General features: G+C 34.0%; 1 protein-coding gene across 3 annotated transcripts in view; it reads left to right on the plus strand.

The window, feature by feature from the left end:
* Window positions 1-23,479, plus strand: part of NFKB1 (nuclear factor kappa B subunit 1) — a 159,312-nt gene that overhangs the window by 109,154 nt on the left and 26,679 nt on the right. For all 3 annotated transcript variants that reach the window (XM_012552019.3, XM_012552021.3, XM_031942311.1), the window contains 7 exons: window positions 4,713-4,876; window positions 6,539-6,697; window positions 8,491-8,595; window positions 11,119-11,210; window positions 15,113-15,251; window positions 21,793-21,936; window positions 23,052-23,138. In XM_012552019.3, coding sequence (XP_012407473.1) covers window positions 4,713-4,876; window positions 6,539-6,697; window positions 8,491-8,595; window positions 11,119-11,210; window positions 15,113-15,251; window positions 21,793-21,936; window positions 23,052-23,138 — 890 coding nt within the window. The remainder of the gene's footprint in view (window positions 1-4,712; window positions 4,877-6,538; window positions 6,698-8,490; window positions 8,596-11,118; window positions 11,211-15,112; window positions 15,252-21,792; window positions 21,937-23,051; window positions 23,139-23,479) is intronic.

The following is a 23,479-nucleotide window of genomic DNA, read 5'->3' on the forward strand; positions in this document are numbered from 1 at the left end:
AGACAGCATTTAATTCAATATAGGTTAAACACAGGCAATTCTTCTAAACATATTTCCACATTTATCATGCTGCACAAGAAAAATCAGATTTAAAAAATGAGGGGAAAAAGCAAGCAAACAACAACAAAGGTAAAAAATATTATGTTGTGAGCTACATTCAGTTCCCACAGAACTTTTTCTAGATGTAGATGGCTCTCTCCATCACAAGTCTATTAGATTTGACTTGAATCAGCTCACTGTTGGAAAAAAAAACCAAGTCCAACACAGTTGATTATCACATAATGTTTTTGTTACTATATATAATGTTTTCTTAGTTCTGCTCACTTCATTTAGCATTAGTTCATGTAAATCTCTCCAGAACTTACTGAAATCATCCTGCTTAATGTTTTTTTATTGAGCAATAATATTCTATTACATTCATATACTATAATTTAGTCAGCCATTCCCCAGCTGATGGGCATCTACTCAGTTTCCATTTCCTTGCTACTTTAAAAGGGGCTACCACAAATATTTTTGCACATGTGGGTCCTTTTCCCATTTTTTTATGATCTCTTTGGTATATAGAACCAGTGGAGACACTACTGGATCAATGGATGTGCACAGTTTGAAAGTGCTTTGGACATATTTCCAAATTGTTCTGCAGAATGGTTGGATCAGTTCACAAGTCCACTAACAATGTATTAGTCTCCCAGTTTTCCTACAACATTTATCATTATCTTTTCCTGTCATCTTAGTCAATTTGAGAGGTTTGTAGAGGTACTTCAGAGTTTTCTGACTTGGTTTCTAAGTTGCATCATCAAGACATGTAACAAATTTTGCCTTTCTCTGATTTTGCCCAACTCCATGGGAACAAACTTCACATTCATTGTAGCAGACCCAGTAGATCTTAAATCAATTAAGTTGAGCTTTTTTATTGAAACCCAGAATTAATTTCTAGCTCATTAAGAGCTCATTTTAAAACTCATTTTACAAAATGTTCTTTGTTCCTATAATTCTTTAAATGAGCATTTGCTATGTATACTTATTTCAGGTCATTGTTTGATATTGATATTATACTCTGGCAGCATCTGGCCGTAATGTTTGGAAAGACAGTATGTCAGAGAATTAGACTTGCAATCAGAAAGCCCTAGCTTCTGCATGTACTGACTTCTCAGTTCATCAAACAATGATAAATTGCCAACTCATTTCAATGAGAGAAGGGGCTTCACCATTGGCAGTGTTTTATATTGATGATGAAAAAAAAAACTAGTATTATAATGAACAAATAATCAAAATGAGTTTGCTCTATGACTTAACTCCCAATTTGGTTGTGTTTCTCTTATGATTTAGGTTAGATCAGGGGTTCTCAACCCTTTTTTTTCCATCATGAAACCCGTTGGCAGTCTGGTAAAGCCTATAAAACCCTTCTGAGATAACAGATTTTTAAAGAATTCATAATTGAAGGAAATGCTACATTCAATTAGAAGTTAGAATTTGAAAACAAAAATGTTAATTTTTCCCACTTAAATTCTCAAATGTTTTCCCTTCCTAAACTCTATCCAAGTGTCCCAGGATATGTGATGGAGTATTCAGGTTTAAGACCCCCTGAAAACTAGATTATCTCTAAAGTCTTTTACCTCCAAAATTCTGTGATTCTTTATCCTGAAAATAATGTAAAGTAAAATGAGCAAATTTTCCATAGATGTGTTTGTGTCATATACTGGCCAGTATTTTGCAATTTTGACTTTTCTAACAAAAAAAAGTGATTTTTTTTTTACATGAAATAAATATGGAGCTTGATGATACCCAGATACTCTCAGTTAGTTTGTCAGTGATAGAAGCATACTATTCTGTCGGCTTCAGATCTCTCTCTAGATTTTCTTTCTGGATTCAGAAGGAGGCTTGGGCTTAGGGCAACAGAAAACTTAGAAGAGAATGACATGGGTTAAATAAATAAGTAATCCCTTATTAAAAACAGAAACCATACAATATTTATGATAATACCTTCTCAATATCATTCATGGAATGAGAAACAGTTTCCATTTTCAAAAACAGTGAAATAATGTTTTTATTAGTTTTCATCTCTTCAGTTTCTACAGCAAGTTAGGTCTTTGTGAATGTGGTCAGATTAGTTTGAGGGAGATTTTTTTAAATTTTTGTTTATTTCCTGGGACTTTTAGAAGAAAACGAGAAATAAAAAGACAGAAGTTGCTTTTCTTTGACCTTTTGAAATTGTCAAGAAACAGGCCCAGTTTGAGGCTTGGTTGGATTGTGAGCATATTGGCTCAAAAAGTTGTGGAGTCCTCTGGGTTTTTCAGTTGATGTAAAATCAGTTGAGTTTTTTTAGATGTAAGATATTCTGTGCATTAGAATGCCCTCCTTACTAGCAAACTATCCTACTCCTCACTTTACTGTGTCTACTGAGAGCCAAGATTCTTTTTTAAAATCATAAGTCCTTAAATTTTTTTCTTTTTTTTTCAAGCAACCATTATTGGGGGACTTTTTTTTGTTTGTTTGTTTATTTCAAAATTGTGTTTATTAGTTCATCATTATCTGTCAGGAGACATCTCTCCATCATAAGTGAGTCTCAGGAATCATGACAGATCACTGTGTTGAGCAGAGTTTTAAGTCTTTCAAAATTATTTTTCAATGAAATGCTATGGTATAAATTGTTTTTCAGTGTTCTGCTTACTCTTTTTTTCAGTCAATAAATTATTATGACAATATGTCAAGTAGCATTTATATAGTACTTTAAGGTTTGTGGAGTACTTTACACCTATTAAACTCATTTGATATAGGTGCTGTCCTTATTTTGCAGATGAGCAAACTAAGAATTTCAGTGACTTAGCCAGGGTCACACAGCTAATCTGAGGCAAGATTCAAATTCAGATCTTTCTGTCTCAAAGTCTGTGTTGCCTAGCTGTTTCAAAATCCAAAAGTTCCTCATTTCTTTTCACATAGGAGTATTCCATTCATTCACATACCATAAATTATTTAGCATTCCCCAATTGTGTCTATCCCCATAGTTTTTCCATTTTTTTGCCCTAACAAAAAGAGTTGCTATAAATATTTGTGTACACAGAGGACCTTTTCCCCTTTCTTTGAAGTATAGACTTAATAGTGGTTTATAGAATGACCTATAGTGGTATTTCTGGACACAAAACAAATAGTGACATTGCTGGTCAAAAGATATTTACATATTAGTCACTTTGGGAATGTAGTTCCATATTACTTTCCAGAACGGCTATACCAGTTCAGAACGTCACCAACTATACATCAGTAAGCCCATTTTGGGTGGCCCTTCCAATATTTATCAGTTTCCTTTTTTGTTAACCTCTTCCAATCTGATAGGTATAAATTGGAACATCAGAGTTATTTTAATTTACATTTCTCTAATTAATAATTTGAAGCTTTTTTTCTGAAAAAAACTTGGTTTTCTTTCCTTGAAAACTTATTCAAATCTATCTACCATTTTTATATCAATTGAGGAATGGCTATTATTCTTATAAATTTGAATTTTTTTATGTATCTTGGAAATGAGACCTTTTTAAAAGAACCTTGGGTTGGGTAGGGATTCTTGACCTCTTTGGCAGTCTGGCGATACCTATGAATCCTTTCTCAGAATTAGGTTTCTAAATAGATAAAATTAAATATATACTGTTACAAATCAGTCTTATTTAAAAAACAATTCATGGCCTTTCAGAAATCTAACCCCAGAAGAAGAGCGCTATGGTTTAGAGGATGGCTAGTTTTCTTCACTTATGTAAAAGGTAGGGAGGTACTGCCCTTTCAGTCAAGCCTATACCTATGTGTAGTAGATACCCAACCATTGAATGTTTGTTGCTACTCCTGACATTCCAAGTAATGACAATCTAATTTTTGAGCTATAATTAAGCAAATCAGTACTATTTTATATGCATCAATATCCATATTATTTTATATGACAACAATATTATAATAGTCCACAAGATCACTCTGTAAGTTGTTTGTTTTTTAGTTTTTTTTTAATTCTGTGTCTCTAGTTTTCTTTCTGTTTGTTTGTGTGTGTGTGTGTGTGTGTGTGTGTGTGTGTATTTATGTGTATAGGTGTCTTTTTGTTGTTCTCTATCTTTGTATTTTTTGTGTGTCTTTCTCAGTATCTCTGTGTTATTTCTTTCTGACTCTCCATTTGTTCTTCTATCTTTGCATTTGAACAGTGTTTAACTTCCTGTCATTAATTAAGTTATACTTAGATGGCCATGTCATTTGTTGTATGATCTTGAAAAAAACACTTCAGTTTGTATGTAAAAGAGAGATGAAAATATTGGGTTTTGGGTAGATACTTCGTAAATCTTTAGCATACAGTGTAAACGAGTTCTTCTGTTTATTTATGGCTTTGAATAGGAAAAAAAAATATCAAACTCCTACTCTACATTAGTGTGGATGGGGCAGCTTCAGATCTTTGATCCTAGAATCTGTCCAATTCTACATTTACTTAATGGAATGTAGAATTCAAAATAAACCCAGCCCTAAATCTTGCTATCTGGTCTTTGGGAGGATTTTTTCCTTCAGAACTTCCTGTTAAATTATTTAGTATTGCACTTTGGAAAAAAATTTCCAAATTCCCAACAGGAGAAATAATACCATGAAAGAGTTGAAATTGCCTTGTTTCATTAATTATGCAGTTCCACCTTACTTGAATTGCACCAACTTTCAGCAGCAAGTGGTTGTTTGATTCTTTGTGTTTTTTAAAGGTTTGCAAATCTGGGTATACTTCATGTGACAAAGAAAAAGGTATATGAAACATTGGAAGCACGGATGACAGATGCCTGTATAAGGGGGTATAATCCTGGACTTTTAGTGCATCCAGAACTCAACTATTTGCAGCCAGAAGGTGGTGGAGAAAGACAACTCACAGGTGAACATCTCTCTCTCTCTCTCTCTCTCTCCCTCCCTCCTTCTCTCTCTCTCTTTCTCTCTCTCTCTCTTTCTCTCTCTTTCTCTCTCTCTCTCTCTCTCTCTCTCTCTCTCTCTCTCTCTCTCTCTCTCTCTCTCTCTCTCTCTCTCTCTCTCTCTCTCTCTCTCTCTCTCTCTCTTCCCCACCTCTACCTCATCTCCCCACTTTCCCTCCCTCTCTTTCTGAGCTTTATTCCAATGAAGTTATATGTTTCAGGTCACTAACTCTTATAGTGAATGCCAGAGGAAGAGGAGTCTCAAGACTAATATATTGCTTTGGGGAAATTTTCTGCTTCTATCATCAAAATATCACAAATTGTTCAGAACTTGATGTGATCTGAGCAATCATCAAGTGCAGCCTCCTCTTGTCACTAGGAACTCATTTAGGGAAAAGGTGGCTAAATACCTTGCAAAAATTGGTAAAGTAGCAAGATCTGAATTCAGGACTTCTGACTCTGAATTGAATGCTTTTACTGATGTTGAGTCAGAAAGACCATTATTCAGTAGCTGTGTAGCTATGTACAAACTACAGAACCTATCTGATTTTCAGTTACCTCATCTGTAAAATGAAATACAGCCAATAGTCATTTACAACCCTCATTTGTGAAATTCAAATGAGATAATGTATTTAAAATTCTTTTCAGGTATGATCAAGATACTAACTCTTATTATAGGAGATTATAGGAAAACTCAAAATTTATGCTGTATTTTATGACCAGAATTGAAGTAGCTCAAAAGATACACGAGATGTAAGAATCTATCCCAAATGTACACATGAACTATTTGTACCTGACCTGTGGAAAAGCCTTTCGATCTCACATTGGTCTCATTAGCTACAGTCTGATACATTGTACCTTGACTTAACATAATAATGGGTTGATTCTCTACAAGAGTGAAGGACAATAGAAGAGAAGATGAAGTTTTTAAGAGGAAAAGCATTAGTTGAGACTTTTATGTTTGCTTTCTTCAATTATTCTGTGTTGAAGTAAATTATCCTATATATTGTGATTTAGGCACAACTGTCAGAAACTATTTTATTTAATTTAACTTTATTCTCTAGTGAGAGAAACATCCAAAGCAGCATAACTCTCCCTTCACCCAGATTCTCACCCCCATTATCCCTAGATAATTAGTAGTAATATTTATAGGAATTTTGATCACCAGAACAGTAGTTACTCAGTTCCTTCTTTGGCATTCCCCTCAATTGTTTTCCTGAAGTAATCAACAGGCCCCTCTACTCCCTCTGATCAATATTTTAATCTTTCCTGAATGGCTGAAGATGATTTGGGAATGGGAATGCAATGATCTTAACCGAAAAGAGGCTCTTCTTTAATCCATTTCCCTAAAAAAGTCTGCTTTTTCCCAACTTTTTAAATTGGGAAAAGTCTGTAAAGGATTTTTAGATGAAGACAATATTTTTATCTTTCTTGAAAATTCAATATTTTATTTTTCCCATTATCAAAATATTTACATTTTAAATATTACTAGGGAGACTGACAAATAGATTTTAAATATAATTCCACATCTGTAAGGGACTCTTCAAAAGCATCATATTTCAAGTGTCCTCTCCCTTCCCATGTTTCCACTGTATGCGGACTAAATAATCTATTCCCTTTGTTCCTAGATAGGGAAAAAGAGATCATTCGGCAGGCAGCTCTCCAGCAGACAAAAGAGATGGATCTCAGCGTGGTCCGACTGATGTTCACAGCCTTTCTTCCAGATAGCACAGGCAGCTTTACAAGAAGACTAGAGCCTGTAGTTTCAGATGCAATCTATGACAGCAGTAAGTACACATTCCCTCATGTGGTTCCATATTGCAAATCTCACACTTCTTTGCAGAAATATTAGTCTTCCTTAGTGGGTGAATTCATTACAGCCGATGCCACAGAGCAGTCTGGCAGTAGATTCTGTTAGTCCTCTCAGAGGAAGAAAGCACTATTAGTTTTTCTCTGTAATCCTAATGGAATGGTGTGAGAAAAGTAGTTTTAAATTCCCTCCCTTCACTTTTTAGCCAACATGTTTTTGAAACCATATATTCAAATGAGTATTCAAGAAATGTTTATGCAGTTGAAATACTAAGAACTAACCTAATTGCCTTGAGGAATGCATTTCAATCAAGCAATTTAGTCTATAAAAGTGGTCCTCAATGTCCAAAGAATTGTTAGGGTCTCTGAAATTCAGAGGGGCTACAAATTCAAAATTATTTTTTATTTCTAATATAGTAAATAGCTATAAATATAACCCATGAGAACAAAAACTCTTTGAACAGATCCTCGATAGTTTTTTTAACAACATGAAAATACTGAGAAGAAAAGTTTGAGAACCACTGGTCTATAACATTACATATAGAGGCCACTTTTGGCCAAGTTTTCTTTCTTTTTTTTTTCCCCCAGAACCACACTGTTCACCCAGTTGTTTACATGATTTAGGTGCATGCTATGGTGTCCCGCAGGCAAACAGATATGCCAGCCAAATTCATTAAGAGACTTGTAAACTTTTAAAGATTTTGTGGCACTTGGGCTGAGTAGTAAAATCTTCCCCCACAAATACAGACAGATTTCTCTCATTATTTATAATGTATTTAAAGGGAACTTAAAGGTTTCTAAAAAGTGAAAGACTTCTCTATTACAGATCACCATATAGCACAGCTGGGGACCAAAGAAGGAAGCTTTGTATCGTACTATTTACCACACTGAAACCTTTGCCCTTAACCACACAGGATCTTAATTTAGTTTGAGGGAAAAATAACATTTGTTTTCCTTTACTCAAAAATAGGAATTGGCAAATAGTTTGACTGAATTTTTTCTCTCCACAGTTTTAAAGTTCTATCTATCTTAAAGTCCTATCATGCAACTGATACTATATCTCAGCACAAGGCCAGGTGCATAGTTGATATAGTTTATTAGATGTTGGGCATTTAGATGTAACAGTGGATACTGTTCCAGGCCTGGAGTCAGGAAGACTTTTCTTCCTGATCTGGCTTCAGACACTTAACTAGTTGTATGATTCTGAGCAAATCATTTTACTCCTATTTGCCTCAGCTTCTTTATCTGTTATATGAGCTGGAGAAGGAAATGGCAAACTATTCCAGAATCTTTGCTAGGAAAACACCAAATGGGATCACAAATCAGACATGACTGAAAAACAACTCAGCAACAAAGCTTGTTGCTTGATGGATCGAAGATTGAATTGAGAACCATATACCCAAGTGTTCAGAAACTTGTCCAAGATAAGGCTTGGAACGAGACAGCCTCTTAATATAGTGGAAATCATTCTCTGTACCTGCAATCTTCCTCTGCTCCACTTTATAGGTATATAGGGGGAATCATAAATTAATGCATTTCCTATGCTTAAAAATACAGTGTTTGGTACTTGAGAAATGCTTATTAACTTGATTTAATGCCCTGAAAATATTTTCTTATCATTATGAAAATATTTTAGGTAAAGTTCTCTATTGAAACACCATTCTTTTTGAAATGTATTGACCTATCAGAAAAAAAAGAGCTTTGCCCCACTTGGAGTCTTCTGAAATATAGGCTGAATTGTGATTTTTATTACTATTCATTTTGCCAACAGAAGCCCCCAATGCCTCAAACTTGAAGATTGTAAGAATGGACAGGACTGCAGGCTGTGTTACTGGAGGAGAGGAGATTTATCTTCTTTGTGATAAGGTTCAGAAAGGTAAGTGCATGTCTGGACTTATAAAGTGGATTTTTATTCAGATTGATGGTGATTGTGGGGTATTTATAATTATTTAGTGAACTATATTAATACTTCTACTTGCAATGGGTTATATTCTACTTGCATCAGATTTATTAAATGGGGTTTGGCTTCTGACAACATCTCACTTGCCACTTGACTCATTTGTTTATTTTCTTCTTTCCATTAGAACGCTAGAGTAATGCAAGAGTATGTTTGCATAATTTGTTTTTCATCAATAATATTTCAATATATTCTCATCAACTAATTCATTTGTGTGAGACTCCAATCTGGTTCATTAAATATTTGTTATTTAATGGACTGGAAAAAACCCTTCCCATTAATACTTGCTATTATTTCCCTGTAAATAAATAAATACATTAAATTGCAGAACACATGCAATTTCTTAACAAATGAGGACAATGATTAGCAAAGACTTGAGTAACTATTTATAGTACTGTGGCTATGGACAGTGTCCCAGCTTACGTCACCTCAAACCCTTTATACAACAGCAGATTACTCCTCCTCACTTGGCTGGAAACTTAGTTTCACCCCATTTGATCTCCTTCTAAACACTAATTTTGTTATCTTCAGAATCTTCATAATTTCTTTTCAGTATAATTCAGTCAGATTCTATTTCTCATTAAATAATTTAGATTAATTCATCATTTCTGGTTTCTCTTCAATAATCATAGGAAACTGCTTTCTCAAAATATACTGGATTTACCAGCTTTTCCCAAATTTTTACTAGAATTCTCTTTAAAGGTTTCTTTATGACATCATTTATACCAGTTACGTTTAGAAAGAGTTTTACATCATCTTTTCCCTCTCTGTATTCTTCCTAGATCCTCATGGATTACTGACAGAACACATTTTCCTGGGATTCCATGGGGAGAACTTTATTTTGAGACACCTTCCAATTAACTCTTTTTTTTTAATAACTTTTTATTGACAGACCAATTGACTCTTTTAACTATGCTAAACAAAGTGGCTTTGGGCAGTTTTTTTTTTTTAGAGGTTTTTTTTTTTTAATTTTCAATAGTATTTTATTTTCCAAATACATATAAATATAATTTTCAATATTCGTTTTTGTAAGACATTGTGTCCAATTTTTTTCTCTTTTTTCCTTACTACCCCCCTCTGAAAAAAAGCAAATAATCTGAGAGAGGTTAAATATGTGAAATCCTTTTAAACATTTCTGTATTTGTCAGGTTGTGGGAAAATAAATCAAGACAAAAGGGAAAAAAAAAACATGAGAGAAAAAACAAAGAAAAAATGAAAATGCTATGCTTCAATTCATATTCATTCTCCATAGTTTTCTCTTTGGATGTGGATGGTATTTTCTATTAAATCTTTTCTATATTGAAATTTGAAACTAGGGTTACATGCTCATATATACCTTAAAACATCAGTTAATTTCACACCCAGACAAACTTTATTTTCAAAGCTTATGCATTTTCATGCTTGCTAAGAATAAAAAGAAGCAATAAATGACATATTTCAATACTGAATATTTCAATATTCAATGTTACAGTATGTGACCTTAGTTTTGCCAAAATGAATAGGAACTATTGCAATGCTGGAGAAACTGAGGCAAGAAAAGGATTAGAGAGTTTTTAATATTTTATTTGAGAGTGAGAGATTGTGCTGGGGGAATGTTGCTCCCAGGGCTGATATCTCAAAGCATCCAGCAGCATATATGAGTTCTCAATGATATATATATAGCTCTAAGCTCATGTGGATACACAAAGGCCGGGGGATGAAGGGAAGGGAGTTGGAGTACAAACTCTGGTGAATGGAATCTCCAAGCAGGGACCATCAATCCGTTACTGGCAGATTAGGGGTAGGACCATAAATTCTTACAAATTGGGAGGACTTCAAGGAAGTGTCCAACTAGAGCCAGGTATCTGAGATAGGTCATCTGGAGTCTTATCTTTTAGAATGCCAGATCTTCACAGCCCTAATTATCTCATTTCTAATGAGCAGAAAAGGGGGGTTGCAACCAGGGGGATTGAGGCTGAACAATTCAAGGAACTAAAGCAAAACAGTTGGGGAAACTGAGGCAGGACAATTCAGGGAAACTAAGGCAGGACAATAAACAGGAACTGTGGCTCAACACTAACCCGCCTCTTAACCGCTCCTTTGGTGAACCATAATGGTAATAAAGTAGTCATCTGTTTCCACTACCATGAGAATCACTATAAAATCTTCAAAAAGGTAGAAAGTTGATTTTAAAATTAAAAAATAAAAGAAACTAAAGACAAAAGTTACTATATATCAAGAACTTCAGCAGGTACCAGCATTTATTCCAGAAGTTTCTTGGCTACTGATCTTTACCAGGCAAAAGTAACAAGTATTCAAAGGTGACATCAAGGTAATAGATTGGCAAGAATTTTAGAGGTAGAATATGGCATGTTTTCCTTTCCAACCATGTTTCCTTCATTTTTAGCTTGCTTATAAGACATCACTTATAAAAATCCATAAAGAAGTATAATTCTTTTATAGATGACATCCAAATTCGATTTTATGAAGAAGAGGAGAATGGAGGAGTCTGGGAAGGCTTTGGGGATTTTTCTCCCACAGATGTTCACAGACAGGTAAAGAGATGTTTTGATATTTTTTGAGAGATATGTCATTACAATTTGATATAGTGTTAGAAATGCTAACTGTAACAATAAGAAAAAAAAATTGGGAGATTGGGTATAGTAGGTCAACAAACATTTATTAAATACCTACAGTTTAACAGGCACTGTCCTAAGCCCTGGAGACAGAAAAAACAGGCAAAATAAATGAAAAGTGCCTAGGAACTCATAGTTTAATGGGTAAAATTCTTTTGTATATTTCTGAGTAGTGGCTTGGGGTAATTAAAAAGCACAGTGACCTGGATTTCAGTCTCAGCTATGATATTTAGTAGTTCTGTGGCCTTGTGCCAATCCTTTATCTGCTTAATTCAGTTTCCTTGTTTGCAAAATTAAGGAAATTTCATGTGAAACCCTTCTTTTATGGGGTCTTTTTAAAGAAAGTGTTCTGTGATCCCTGAAATGCTACTTAAGTGTGGCAGTTATGATGAAATCTAGCCCTTTGTCTTGACAAAAAGAATTGAATTACTCACAAATAATTATTTAAACCCTGTGGCAAAATTCTTGAAATAACTGTGAAGGGATATTTTGCTCCCAGAAAATCATCAATCATACAAAGAGAGGCAAAATTTAAAAAATGTGATAATAAAGGAAAAAAAAAAGGTTTGTAGTTTCATGTACAATCGTTTTTTAAAAATTATATTAAGTTATAGAGATGCTTGTTTTATTCCATAAATTAAAAATAAAATTTGGAAAAAAAAAAAAGAGAGAGAAGAGAGATTCACTGCCTCTGACTCATCAAGGAAGCAACAGGTAGACATACTAAAGATTTGTCATAGAGTCTCCAATGCAGTGGTCAAATGGGGACTTGTATGATTAATGATTTTCTGAGAGCAAAAAACCCCTTCACAGTTGTTTGAAGTATTTTGCCACAGAATTTAAATAAATATTTGTGAGTAATCCAATTCTTTTTGTCAAGATAAAAGGCTAGATTTCATCATGATAATTGCTCACACTTAAAGTAGTACCTCAAGGATCACAGAACATTTCCTTACCAAAAACCCTGTAAAAGAAGGATTTCATATTATATTCCCTTAATTTTGCAAACAAGGAAACTGAAATTTGAAGAGGTAAAGAAATGACACAAGGACACAGAGCTACTAAATATCATAACTGAAACCGAAATCCAGAAATTATCATTCCAGAGACACCTCAAACCACCTCTCAGAAATAAAACAGTTAATTGTTTCATTTATCCATTAAACTATGAGTTCCTTAACACCATTTATTCATTTTTTTCTTTCATTTATTTTGCCTATCTTTGTTTTTTATTTAATATTTTTATTTCCCTCAGTTACATTTAAAACAATTTTTACATTTGTTTTTAAAACTTTTGAGTTCTAGACTCTCTCCTTTGTCACCACTCCCTGCCCCCATTAAGAAAGCATATATGAAGTTATGCAAAACATTTCTGTCATAAATCATGTTGTCAAAGAAAACAAAGATTCCCCCCCAAATCCCCCCAAATCCTTCAAGAAAAATAAAGTTTAAAAAAAGAGAAAGTATGCTGCAATCTATATTCAGATACAATTAGATCTTTCTCTAGGTATGGCTAGAATTTTTCATCATAAGTCCTTCAGAGTAGTTATGGATTATTGTGCTGCTGAGAATAGCAAATCATTGAGAGTTGATCATCCCAGAACATTGCTATTACTTTGTATGTTGTATATTTCATTTTGCTTTAGTTCATGGAGGACTTTCCAGGTTTTTCAGAGCATCCTGCTCATCATTTCCTACAGGACAATAATATTTCATCATAATCACATACCATAATTTATTCAGTCATTCTCCAATTTATGGGCATCCTTTTTTTTTTTTTTTTTTTTTTTGCCCTGAGAAGAGAGCTGCCATAAATATTTTTGTGCACATAAGTTCTTTGTTTTTTTTAATTCTCTTTTGGGATTCATAGTAGAAGTATTATTAGGTCAAAGGATATGCATGATTTTATAGCCCTTTGGGCACAGATTATATCTTTTGATCATTTATCATTTGGGCATGGCTCTTAATTTTTTTTTTTTTTTTTTTTTATAAATTTGACTCAGTTCTCCTGAGAAATGAGACTTAACAGAGATATTTGCTTCCAAATTCTTTTTATAATTACTGTTGCCAACTATATTTTCCTCCATTTATTCTATTCTCTTTCTTTTTTCACCCTGTCCCTCTTCCAAAGTGTGAAATTCTATAATACACAATTTGTTATTCCTTTTAAATATATAATAAAGTTATCATGTGAATTTTTTTGCCTTTTTTTTCCTTACCCTCTCCTCTAACTTAGAGATGACTGTTATACAAAAATATGTGTGTATATATGTGTGTGTGTGTGTGTGTGTGTGTGTATGTATGTATGTATGTATGTAAAATCATTCTATACATCTATTTATCAGTTCTTTCTCTGGATGAAGATAGCATCTTTCTCCATATGTCCTATGTAGTTAATTTGGGTATTTATAACAGTCAAAATGACTTAGCTGCTCAAAGTTCTTCTCTTTTAACAAAATGGCATTCTTGAACCTAACAATAAATATTTCTTGTTGTTCAGTCATTTCAGTCATGTCCAACTCTTCATGACCCCATTTGTGGTTTTCTTGGTAAAGACACTGGAATGGTTTGCTATTGCTGTCTCTAGCTCATTTTACAATTGAAATTGAGACAGAGTTGACTTGCCTGACTTGCCCAGGATTGTAGAGCTTGAGTGTGGGCTCGTATTTGAATTCAAGTCTTCCTCACTCCAGGCCTGGTGCTCTATCCACTGCACGATCTAGCTGCCCTATAAATAAGTGTGAAATCTGCTAAATGAAACTTCATTGAAAAGTCTTTTCAGAGGTGGTCTTCCAACTAAGGTCCTCTTCTAGTTAGTATGTTTTATCACATCATGAAAAGTCAGAAAGGTTGTCCAAAGATAACTTAGCATATGCTTTAAAGCTGAGAATTTGGGAAGCCCAATGCTGAAGAATATTGATGAACAGATAGCTATTGTACAGGGGAAAGAGGACTATACTTTAAGTCAAGACCTGAGTTTATTTCTTTTTGCCTGTGTAATCTGGGGTTAATCACTTATCCCGTTGGAATCTCAATTTCTTCTGTAAAATGAGAGATTTGGACTGTGTGACTTTTAAGATCTCTTCTAACTTTTGATTTATTATCCTATCAGGACAGAAATTTTTTTAAATGACATAATTGTTTCAGCTTCTTTTACCAGGTGAAGTTTAAGGGAATAGACATATAACATGTTATCCAGTCTTCCACACTGCTCTTCCTTCAATGAGAAAAACCCTTCTCCCAATAAGGATTTGTAACTTAGAGTCTGGGTCACTGAGATCATGACTTGTCCAAAGTCACACAGACAATGTGTAACAGAAGTAGAAGTGGTAATCAGATCCTCCTGAGTCTAATGCCTGTTTTCTAGCCACTATACCACACTGAATCTATCCCAGTAGCATATTAGAGCTTGTGAGTCTCATGCTATTTTGGGTAGTTTTGAAGTGTAACACACAAAAATGTATTTGATTTTTAGAGTAGTACCTCATGGGTAGCTACCCTTTTTCTCTCTTCCCTTCTTCCATTTCTTCCCCAACTAATTATTTCAATCCTGTTAGAAGCAGTTATGGCAGGCTGGTTAGGCTGATATGGAAGAGGAACATCTTATAGGTGTGAAAGTTTTATTCATGAGTATGACCAGTTTTAAAACACTGTGGAAAATTGAACAATGCAAATTAGACTACATTGATCATTCAAATAGCTTTTTTTTTTCATCTAAAATTTAATTAGAGACAGAGAAAGAGAAACACACACACACACACACACACACACAAAGTCACCTATCCTTATCCTATATAAACCTCAATCTTTCTAACTTGCAGTTTGCCATTGTATTCAAAACTCCAAAGTATAAAGATGTCAATATTACCAAGCCAGCCTCTGTATTTGTCCAACTTCGGCGGAAATCTGACTTGGAAACCAGTGAGCCAAAGCCTTTTCTGTACTACCCAGAAATTAAAGGTAAGTAATTTTTGTCCCTTGCAATTATTTCTCTAAGACATATAAGTATGATATCTGTCAGCATAGTTTCCTAATTAATAATCCCCTGGAACCAGGTGTCATTTTCCAGAGAAGAAGCAACAGAAATGCTATTTTGATATTTTCACATTTTAATTTTATTTTAATCATATTATGCTGTCCAAGTTTATTTGAAATTTTGCTATGCTCATATATTCATCAAAAATTACAATTGGAGATATATCAATGGGAAAACTCTGCTAATTGTCCCATGGAGAAAAAAAAAATTAGGGAACAATTAGAAGCATCCTGTTAAAAATGCTTTTGGAGTTATTGTTTTAGAAAATTCTCTTATGGGATGTCTATATGTAATAATTATATTAAGGAAACAATCAGCAAACATTTCCTACTAAATGCAAGACACTGTGTTAGAAGTTGGAGATACAAACAAAAATGAGCAGACTTTGCCCTTGAGATGCATATATTCTATAGGAAGAAATGATATATACAATATGTAATAATAAAAATATATAATTCATTATTTATTACATATGCTATATATAATATAATAAAATACATAATAATAAATATATAAATAACATAGTTAAAGAATATGGCAAGGAAGATCTCCAGTCCCTTTGGTAGAATTCCTGTGGCAATTTTGGGAAGGACATAGAGGACAGTCAAATAGACTAGACAGTTGCTCTCAGTGCTTTTGGGGGTGATATCCCAAATTGATGAGATTACAGGTACATTTGAGTATGTAGTTACTTACATATCCAAAACTAATTCCAGGTAATTTTAATGGGGCAATAGAAAAGAGAAATGGAGGCACTAGTAGAAGTAATTATCAGAAAAGTCCCTACATAGGAAGGGGGTGACATTTTCTTGGAGTTATTTGGGTTTTTAAGGTAACTAAGACTCCAAAAAGCAGAAATGAGGAAGATATACATTCCTGACCCACAATCAGTCTGTGCAAAAAAACATAGAGAAAGAAGAAATCCTGTGTAGAAGAAAACTCAAGAGGACTTTTTTGGGGGATAAGATAGCAAAGATAAATAAGCATTCTCCACGAATTAGTACAAGGTTTGGTCTTATTTCATATTTTCATAAATTATCTTGGAGAGGATGTACACAGTCAAATTTCCCAGTGTGCAGATTATATTAAGCACTTCTGGAGAAGGAAATCCAAATAGCTAGCATTGACTATGTGCCAGGTACTGTGCGAAGGGATTTACAAATATTAGCTCTTTTGATTTCATTGAGAGGAAGCGCTCATTAGATTGTGTAACTAGGCAGGAAAGGGAAAGGTGAGTTAGATTGGAAGCAATGTAAAGAGAGAAATTATTCATCTTATACCATTAGGATAATGGACACTTGGTTTGGGCCTTTGACTCATAATTGTCAGGAACTCTCAGTGAGAAAATTCCCGTTTCCAGACATACATCAAAAACGGTGTTATTTCTTAGAGAGGTGCCTGGAATACTCAGAGGCTGTTGCTGATTTGTCTAATGTCTCTCAACTAGTATATGTCAAAGGCTGGATTTATTCTGGGAAATAAACCAGAAAGTTATTTTCAAAAAATCAGCCTAATGTTGTAATAATGTGGTAATAAAACCAATTAGGCTGATTGGTTAGTGACAGGCCTGTGCTTTATTACAAATATATATCCCTGTATGTATGCGCATATGTGTGCACACTTAAATACAAATCCCAAAACATCATCCTATAATGGCACAAAATCTTATACATGTCCTTGGAATATTGTGTGTATTTCTGTTTGTTGACCTTAACATATAAGAGAAATAGACAAATATTAGGAAAAGTAATAAAAATCATAAAGAGAAGAAGGGGAGTCATCGTATTGAGATTCATTATATGAATTGCTTTTAGTTTAAATGAGTCAATTATTTGTTATGGAATTTAATAATTTAGTGAAATTTATTGGCAGAGCATTCATTTTATTTTTTAAAATTGCTTCCAAATTTCCCATTTTTCAGACAAAATACATCTGATAAACAGCTGTGTTTATGAGCTAAATGAAATGCATAAGAAAACCCAAGATCTTACTTTGGTCTCCTTTGAGACTCCATTTATTCTTTAGAATTTACTGGGTGATGGCTACTTACTTCTGTTTTGGTCTTCAGTCTTCTCTATTTCTCTGATCAAGGACCAGAGCACTATGATATATAAACAGTAACTTCTAAGATTTAGGGGGGGAATCAACAAAACCATTAAAAATTGTGAAATCACATTGAAACTAGTGAAGTGAACTTCCCCAGATCCAGGTTCATTCATTTCTATAATTACACATCATTGAAGTTTCTACAGGTGGTGTATTTCCTCAAAAGTTTACCAGCCCTGCCTTCTCTCCTTTTGAAGCAATTCTTTAAATTATCTGGGCTTGGTTTTAAAAATTATCATCATCAGCATTGCTTGATGACTTCAAGGGACCAAAAGCTAATCTTCCATTATGGTTAGACTTGTGCTTTCTCCTCTTCACTTCATGTGTTAGCATATGCCATCTTCCTTTTTTCATCTCATTCTCCCATTTTTTCCTAAGGTTCTTCTTGATTATTATATTATAATATTAATTTTGATACTATTTTCTGGAGTCTAAATTTTTTTTCAAATTTATTTTATTTGAAGAAAAAGAATAAGCAAAAAGAAAAACAGAAGAGCAATATAAAACAAAGTGAAACAAAACAAAAGAGAACATTATCATGTGCCCAGCAGAATATTAAGGAGGATTTAAAATATATGACAACAAATACCAATTTAAGAAAATATATATATAATTATTAGAAGAAATTACATTCATGAGTGTCCATCTTTTCTTTACTTCTTTGTAAATTGTTTTTTTGTTCTTTGCTGCATATCTTATTTACTTTATTCTTTTTCCCCCTTTCATCTTCCCCCAACCCCTAAGCAGGTTATAATTAAGGGGGGGAAATATATATATATATATATATATATATATACACATACATACACATAACATATGTAGATATATACATACACATACACACACATCTCCCTTTCATCACCACTCCCTAAACAAACTACAGTTTAAGAAAAGATATATTTATTCCCCCCACCCAGGGTTCCTTCCCTTGAATTCTTCCTTTACCCTTTGCTTCCCCATCTACCTATCCCTCCCCCCTTGTTTCTTTATAGATTTTGGAGGGTGCTATACCTCCATGGTGTGTTTGTGTGTGTGTGTGTGTGTGTGTGTGTGTGTGTGTGTGTGTGTGTAGTGTTGCCTATTGAACCCATTCCTGATGTGAGTAGATTTTCAGAACTACGAGCCCCTCTCTCTCCTCTGTCTCTATGTCTATTCTTCCTCGGCATTTAATTTGTATAACTTGATTACCTTTTTTTAAAACTTTTTTTTTTTTACCTTTTACTCTGTCAATCTTTCTTTTGAGCTTACCCTATTATCGATATAAATCTTAAGAATAAAGTATATATTTCAAATGTTAAAAAAGCTGACAATTTGTCTATGATTAAACCATTCATGTTGAGTTCCTTAAAATTGCTCTTTAATATTGGTTCTTATATATTAAATTTTCTGTTAAATTTGGGTTTGGTTGATAGGAAATCCTAAAAATCTGCAAGTTTGTTGAATGTCTGTTTTTTCTCATTAAAAATTATAGATAATTTAGCTGGATGTGATATTTTTGGCTGCAGGGCTAGTTCTTTTGCTCATCTATAGATTGCAAGACCTACAGTCTTTTATTGTAGTTGCTGATAAGTCTTGTACAATTCTAATTGTAACTCCAGCATATTTCAATTTTTGTTTCTTTGTTTCTTGTAGAAATTTCCTCTTTTATCTGGGAGTTTCGACAATAATATTCTTATGTGTTTTCCACAAAGGATTTCTTTGAGTTGGTGATCAGTGGATTTTTTCTATCATTTAAGGACAATTTTCTAGCATTATTTCCTGCATTATTGTGTCAAGGTCCTCTTTTGGTCGCAACTTTCTGGCAATCCAATTATTCTTATATTTTCTCTTCTTGATCTCTTATTCAGTTCTATTTTCTCTTCTTGATCTCTTATTCAGTTCTATTTTCTCATTCTTTATAATCTGTTTTGTTATTTCTTGGTCTTTCATAGCTTCCATGGCTTCCCTTTGCCCAATTCTAATTTTTAAAGAATTATTTTCCTCTTTGAGATTCTGTACCTCCTTTTCCATTTGGTTATTTTTTTTTTTCATAATCTTCTTGGTTTTTCTTGGATGGTTTTATTTTTTTTCTTTAATTTTTCCTCAATGTCCCTCATTTGATTTTTGAATTCTTTTGAGTTCTTCTATAAATTCTCTCTGGGCAAGGAGCCATTTCACATTACTCTTTGGGGTAGATTTATTTTTTTTTTTTTTACTGTCTTCCTTTGAAGATGAATCCCGGTCTTCCCTTTTCCCATAATATGTTTCAATAGTGGGGTTCTTTCTTCTTTACTGGTTAATTTTTAAAAAATAAAAAGTATTAGTGTAAGCACTTCTAATTGTGGGATGGGGGTGATGTCTCAAACTTCCCTTCAATTCTCCACTATGATCAGGAATTCCAAACTAAGAGCTTCAGCCTCTTGCAAGTGTGCACAGGCAGCAGTGCCCTAGCCTACTGCTTCTGGACTCACCCAGTGTTGGTTCCTTTCTGGCTCACCGCCACTTCTTCACAGCATAGCTGGGCCTGATGTTCCCAATCAGCCAAAGTTCACTCTGTCTTCCCTGATTCAAGCCCCAACTCAACAAACAATTTGGGAGGTGAAAGTGGCTGTGGTTCCTTCTGTGGAGGCTTTAGCCACACCCAGCTAGCCTGAGGGATCCCCACTTGATGTTTCTTGGGGAGCTAGCCTGAAGGTTAATTCCCAGCTGGATGTCTTTCTTCAGATCTCGTAGAGCTGGAACTATAGTTGTAAGACCCCTGTTCTGCCCCAAATGTCCTTGGTTTTTTACCACTCTGCATTCTCCCTGAAGTGCAAATTAGTTCTATTTGTGGGAGAAATCAAGAGAGTATGAAATTTACCAACCTATTTCACCATCTTCCCAGACTCCTGTGAGGGTAAATATTAAAAATGAAAGATTTATTAAATTAGTTTCTTATTAACTATGTGAAGGCACACTTCACCTTATATCACTGCAACAACTTCCCAAATATCTTTAGTTTCTTCCCTTTTCATTTGCTCCATTTCTACCACTCTTCATAATATTGTAGATCTTGACTTATAAAGGAATCACGGGAATCATTTACTCCAACCCTCTCATGATGGATGAGAAAACTGGCTTATGAAAGTTATGACATGATTAAGGTTATGCAAATGGCAAGTGTGTGCAGTTTTTAAATTCAGGTCCTCTGAGCAGACTACAAATCTGTTTGATCTTTCTAAAACAGTTTTTCTTTATCTTCCAATCTATATGCCTTTAATGTCATTCAACTGAATGTGAAGCCTCCCTAATCGAATTCTTAGAGAGCCCTCTCTTCTAAATTCCTATATTGTCTCTTCAGTTCACTTGGGCTTGTGTTTATTTTTCTTCTGTCTGTAACTGTATTATAAATTTCTTGGGGCTCATATGTTGTGTGATGTCTCCTTATTTTCCTGGCACCTAGCACAGTGCCTTGCATATAGAAGATAATAAATATCTTATTATGCTTTGAAAGGAATAGGAATCATAAATCACAATTGTAATTTTATTGTTTGGTCCTTTCTGACTCACTGTGACCCCAAGGGTTTTCTTGGCAAAGTTATTGGAGTGATTTCTCATTTACTTTCCCAGTTCATTTTCCAGATGAAGAAACTGAGGCAAATAGGATTTATATAGCACCTGCTACCTGCCAAGTATCAGGCCAAGGACTTTACAAATATTATCTCTTTTGATCATCACAAAAACCTAGGTAGTTGGTGCTGCTATTATTATTATTATTATTATTATTATTATTATTATTATTATAACTGTTTTACAATTAAGGAAACATGCAATCAGCTTAAGTGACTTTCCCAGAGTTACACAGCCAATAAGTGTCTGAGGCTAAATTTGAACTCAGCTCTTCTTGATTTTAGGCTCAGTTCCTTGTGCACCATCATGTCACACTGCAAATTTGCATGGAATATTTAATAGAGACCTGGGTTCAGATCCTATCTCTATCACATAGGTTGGGCAAATCACTTAACTCCTTAGTGCCTTGTTTTTTTTTTTAAACAGTCTAGTCCCATTCATTTTAGTAACTGGGAAAGTTAAAGAAACTCTTGCAAGAAGAGTTGGGGACTGCTGTGGGCCCTTTGAGGATCAGTAGGACTTGGGTGTGTACTTTCTTGTGGTATCACTTTGTCTGTTACACAATTTGGTTACTCTTTGGAACTAATACAGTGCTTCTTGAAATCTAGTGTCTATTCTCTGTAAGTACTTTCAATTTCCCTTTAAAGTATTTAAAAATAATATTCAGAGTTGATATTCTTTTCGTGGCTCCTGGTATCAACGAATTTAATCTTTTTCTCTCCCACTTTGGTTTCTCTTCTCTTTTCTTTGTTTCTCTTTTTTCAAATACAGATAAGGAGGAAGTACAAAGAAAACGGCAAAAACTCATGCCTAATTTTTCGGATAGTTTTGGTGGTGGGAGTGGCGCTGGAGCAGGAGGAGGAGGGATGTATGGTGGTGGCGGTGGAGGTGGTGGAAGTGGAAGTGCTGGCCCAGGTAAGAATACCATCTAGAGTTTCCCTATTATTAGATTGCATGGAGACCATCTTTCCCTATCTCTTATGTCCCAATCCAATTTATAGAAAATCCATGTTTGGTCTAGAACAGTGCTATTTTTCAGTATATACCTATGTTTTTAGTACATATTTATGTTTTCCTCTTGATGAGATCTTATTTTAGGTTTAGGTATATATATATATATATTTTTTTTTAATTATTATTTTAAATTTATTTTTATTTATAATACATATATAATAATATATAATTATATATACTATATAAATATATATTTATATAGTATATATAAATATCATATTTAAGTACAATAAATATATTATTTATTATATTATCTATCTAGGTTTTTTGTTTTTTGTTTTTTGTTTTTTTGCAAGGCATTTCGGAATAAGTGATTTGCCCAGGGTCACACAACTTAACAGTAAGTGTTAAGTGTCCAATTTGAACTCCCTACTTCAAGGCTGGTGATCTATCCACTGCACCATCTAGCTCCCCCAGTGCAGTGAAAATGCTTGTAGTAAAAATGTTCTTTTCCTACAGAATAATTTTAAATTAGTGTGGCAATCTGAATCTCATTCTATATTTTCTTGTGGTCTTCATGTAGTGTGATGGTCCAAAGATGTTTGACTTAGGGCTATTATATCCTATCATTAATATGTCTTCTTAATTATTCAAGAAATGAGTCGAGTAATCCTTCCCTTCCTCCTCTCCATACATACATACATACATACATACATACATACATATACACAACTCACAGGTAGTAAAAGGAAAGAATACTCAACAATTAATGTTTTACAATATTTAGAGTTTTTTGTTTTCTTCACAACAATCCCATTAGGTAGGTAGGGAGAAGCCCAAGAGTTTCCCCATGGCCACACATCTCCTAGTTAATAGAACAGTGGAAGATCAGAAATTTTGTGCAAATAGAATTCTGTCCCTCCTCCAAAATTTCTGAAGCTTTCTGACTTAAAATAGAGACATACATTCACCCCAAGAATGAGCCCTGTTGCTAGTGGAGGAGTCATGTCATTGTTAAGTTTTGGCTAAAAAAGCAAATTATAATGGGACGTTTTTTGTTTCCTTTGTCTTTTTAGGATATGGCTTTGCTCCCTATGGATTTTCTTATGGTGGAATTCCTTTCCATCCTGGCACAACCAAGTCTAATGCTGGAATGAAACATGGTAATGAATGCTGGGTTTTGCAATGTTAAAGGAAAAACCAAAGATATATGTGTGTGTGTGTGTGTGTGTGTGTGTGTGTGTGTGTATCCAGAAACATCAAAGGAAAAAAGGTGTTTATAGTTTACCACAATAATAAATATTCTATTCACATCTTGAAGAGTTAAGTTTATAAAAATGACCAAGATGTTTTGCTGAAAGCTATACTGAAGTCACATTATTATAGAATTGGAGGGACTCAGAAGCCATACCTTTACAGCAGTAGTTCTCAAATTTATATTTTTGGACTCTTTTAAACTCTTTGATATTATTGAGGATCCAAAAGACCTTTTATTTATTCAGAT

This window comes from Sarcophilus harrisii, chromosome 6 (assembly GCF_902635505.1).
Source record: "Sarcophilus harrisii chromosome 6, mSarHar1.11, whole genome shotgun sequence".
NCBI classification, from domain to species: domain Eukaryota; kingdom Metazoa; phylum Chordata; class Mammalia; order Dasyuromorphia; family Dasyuridae; genus Sarcophilus; species Sarcophilus harrisii.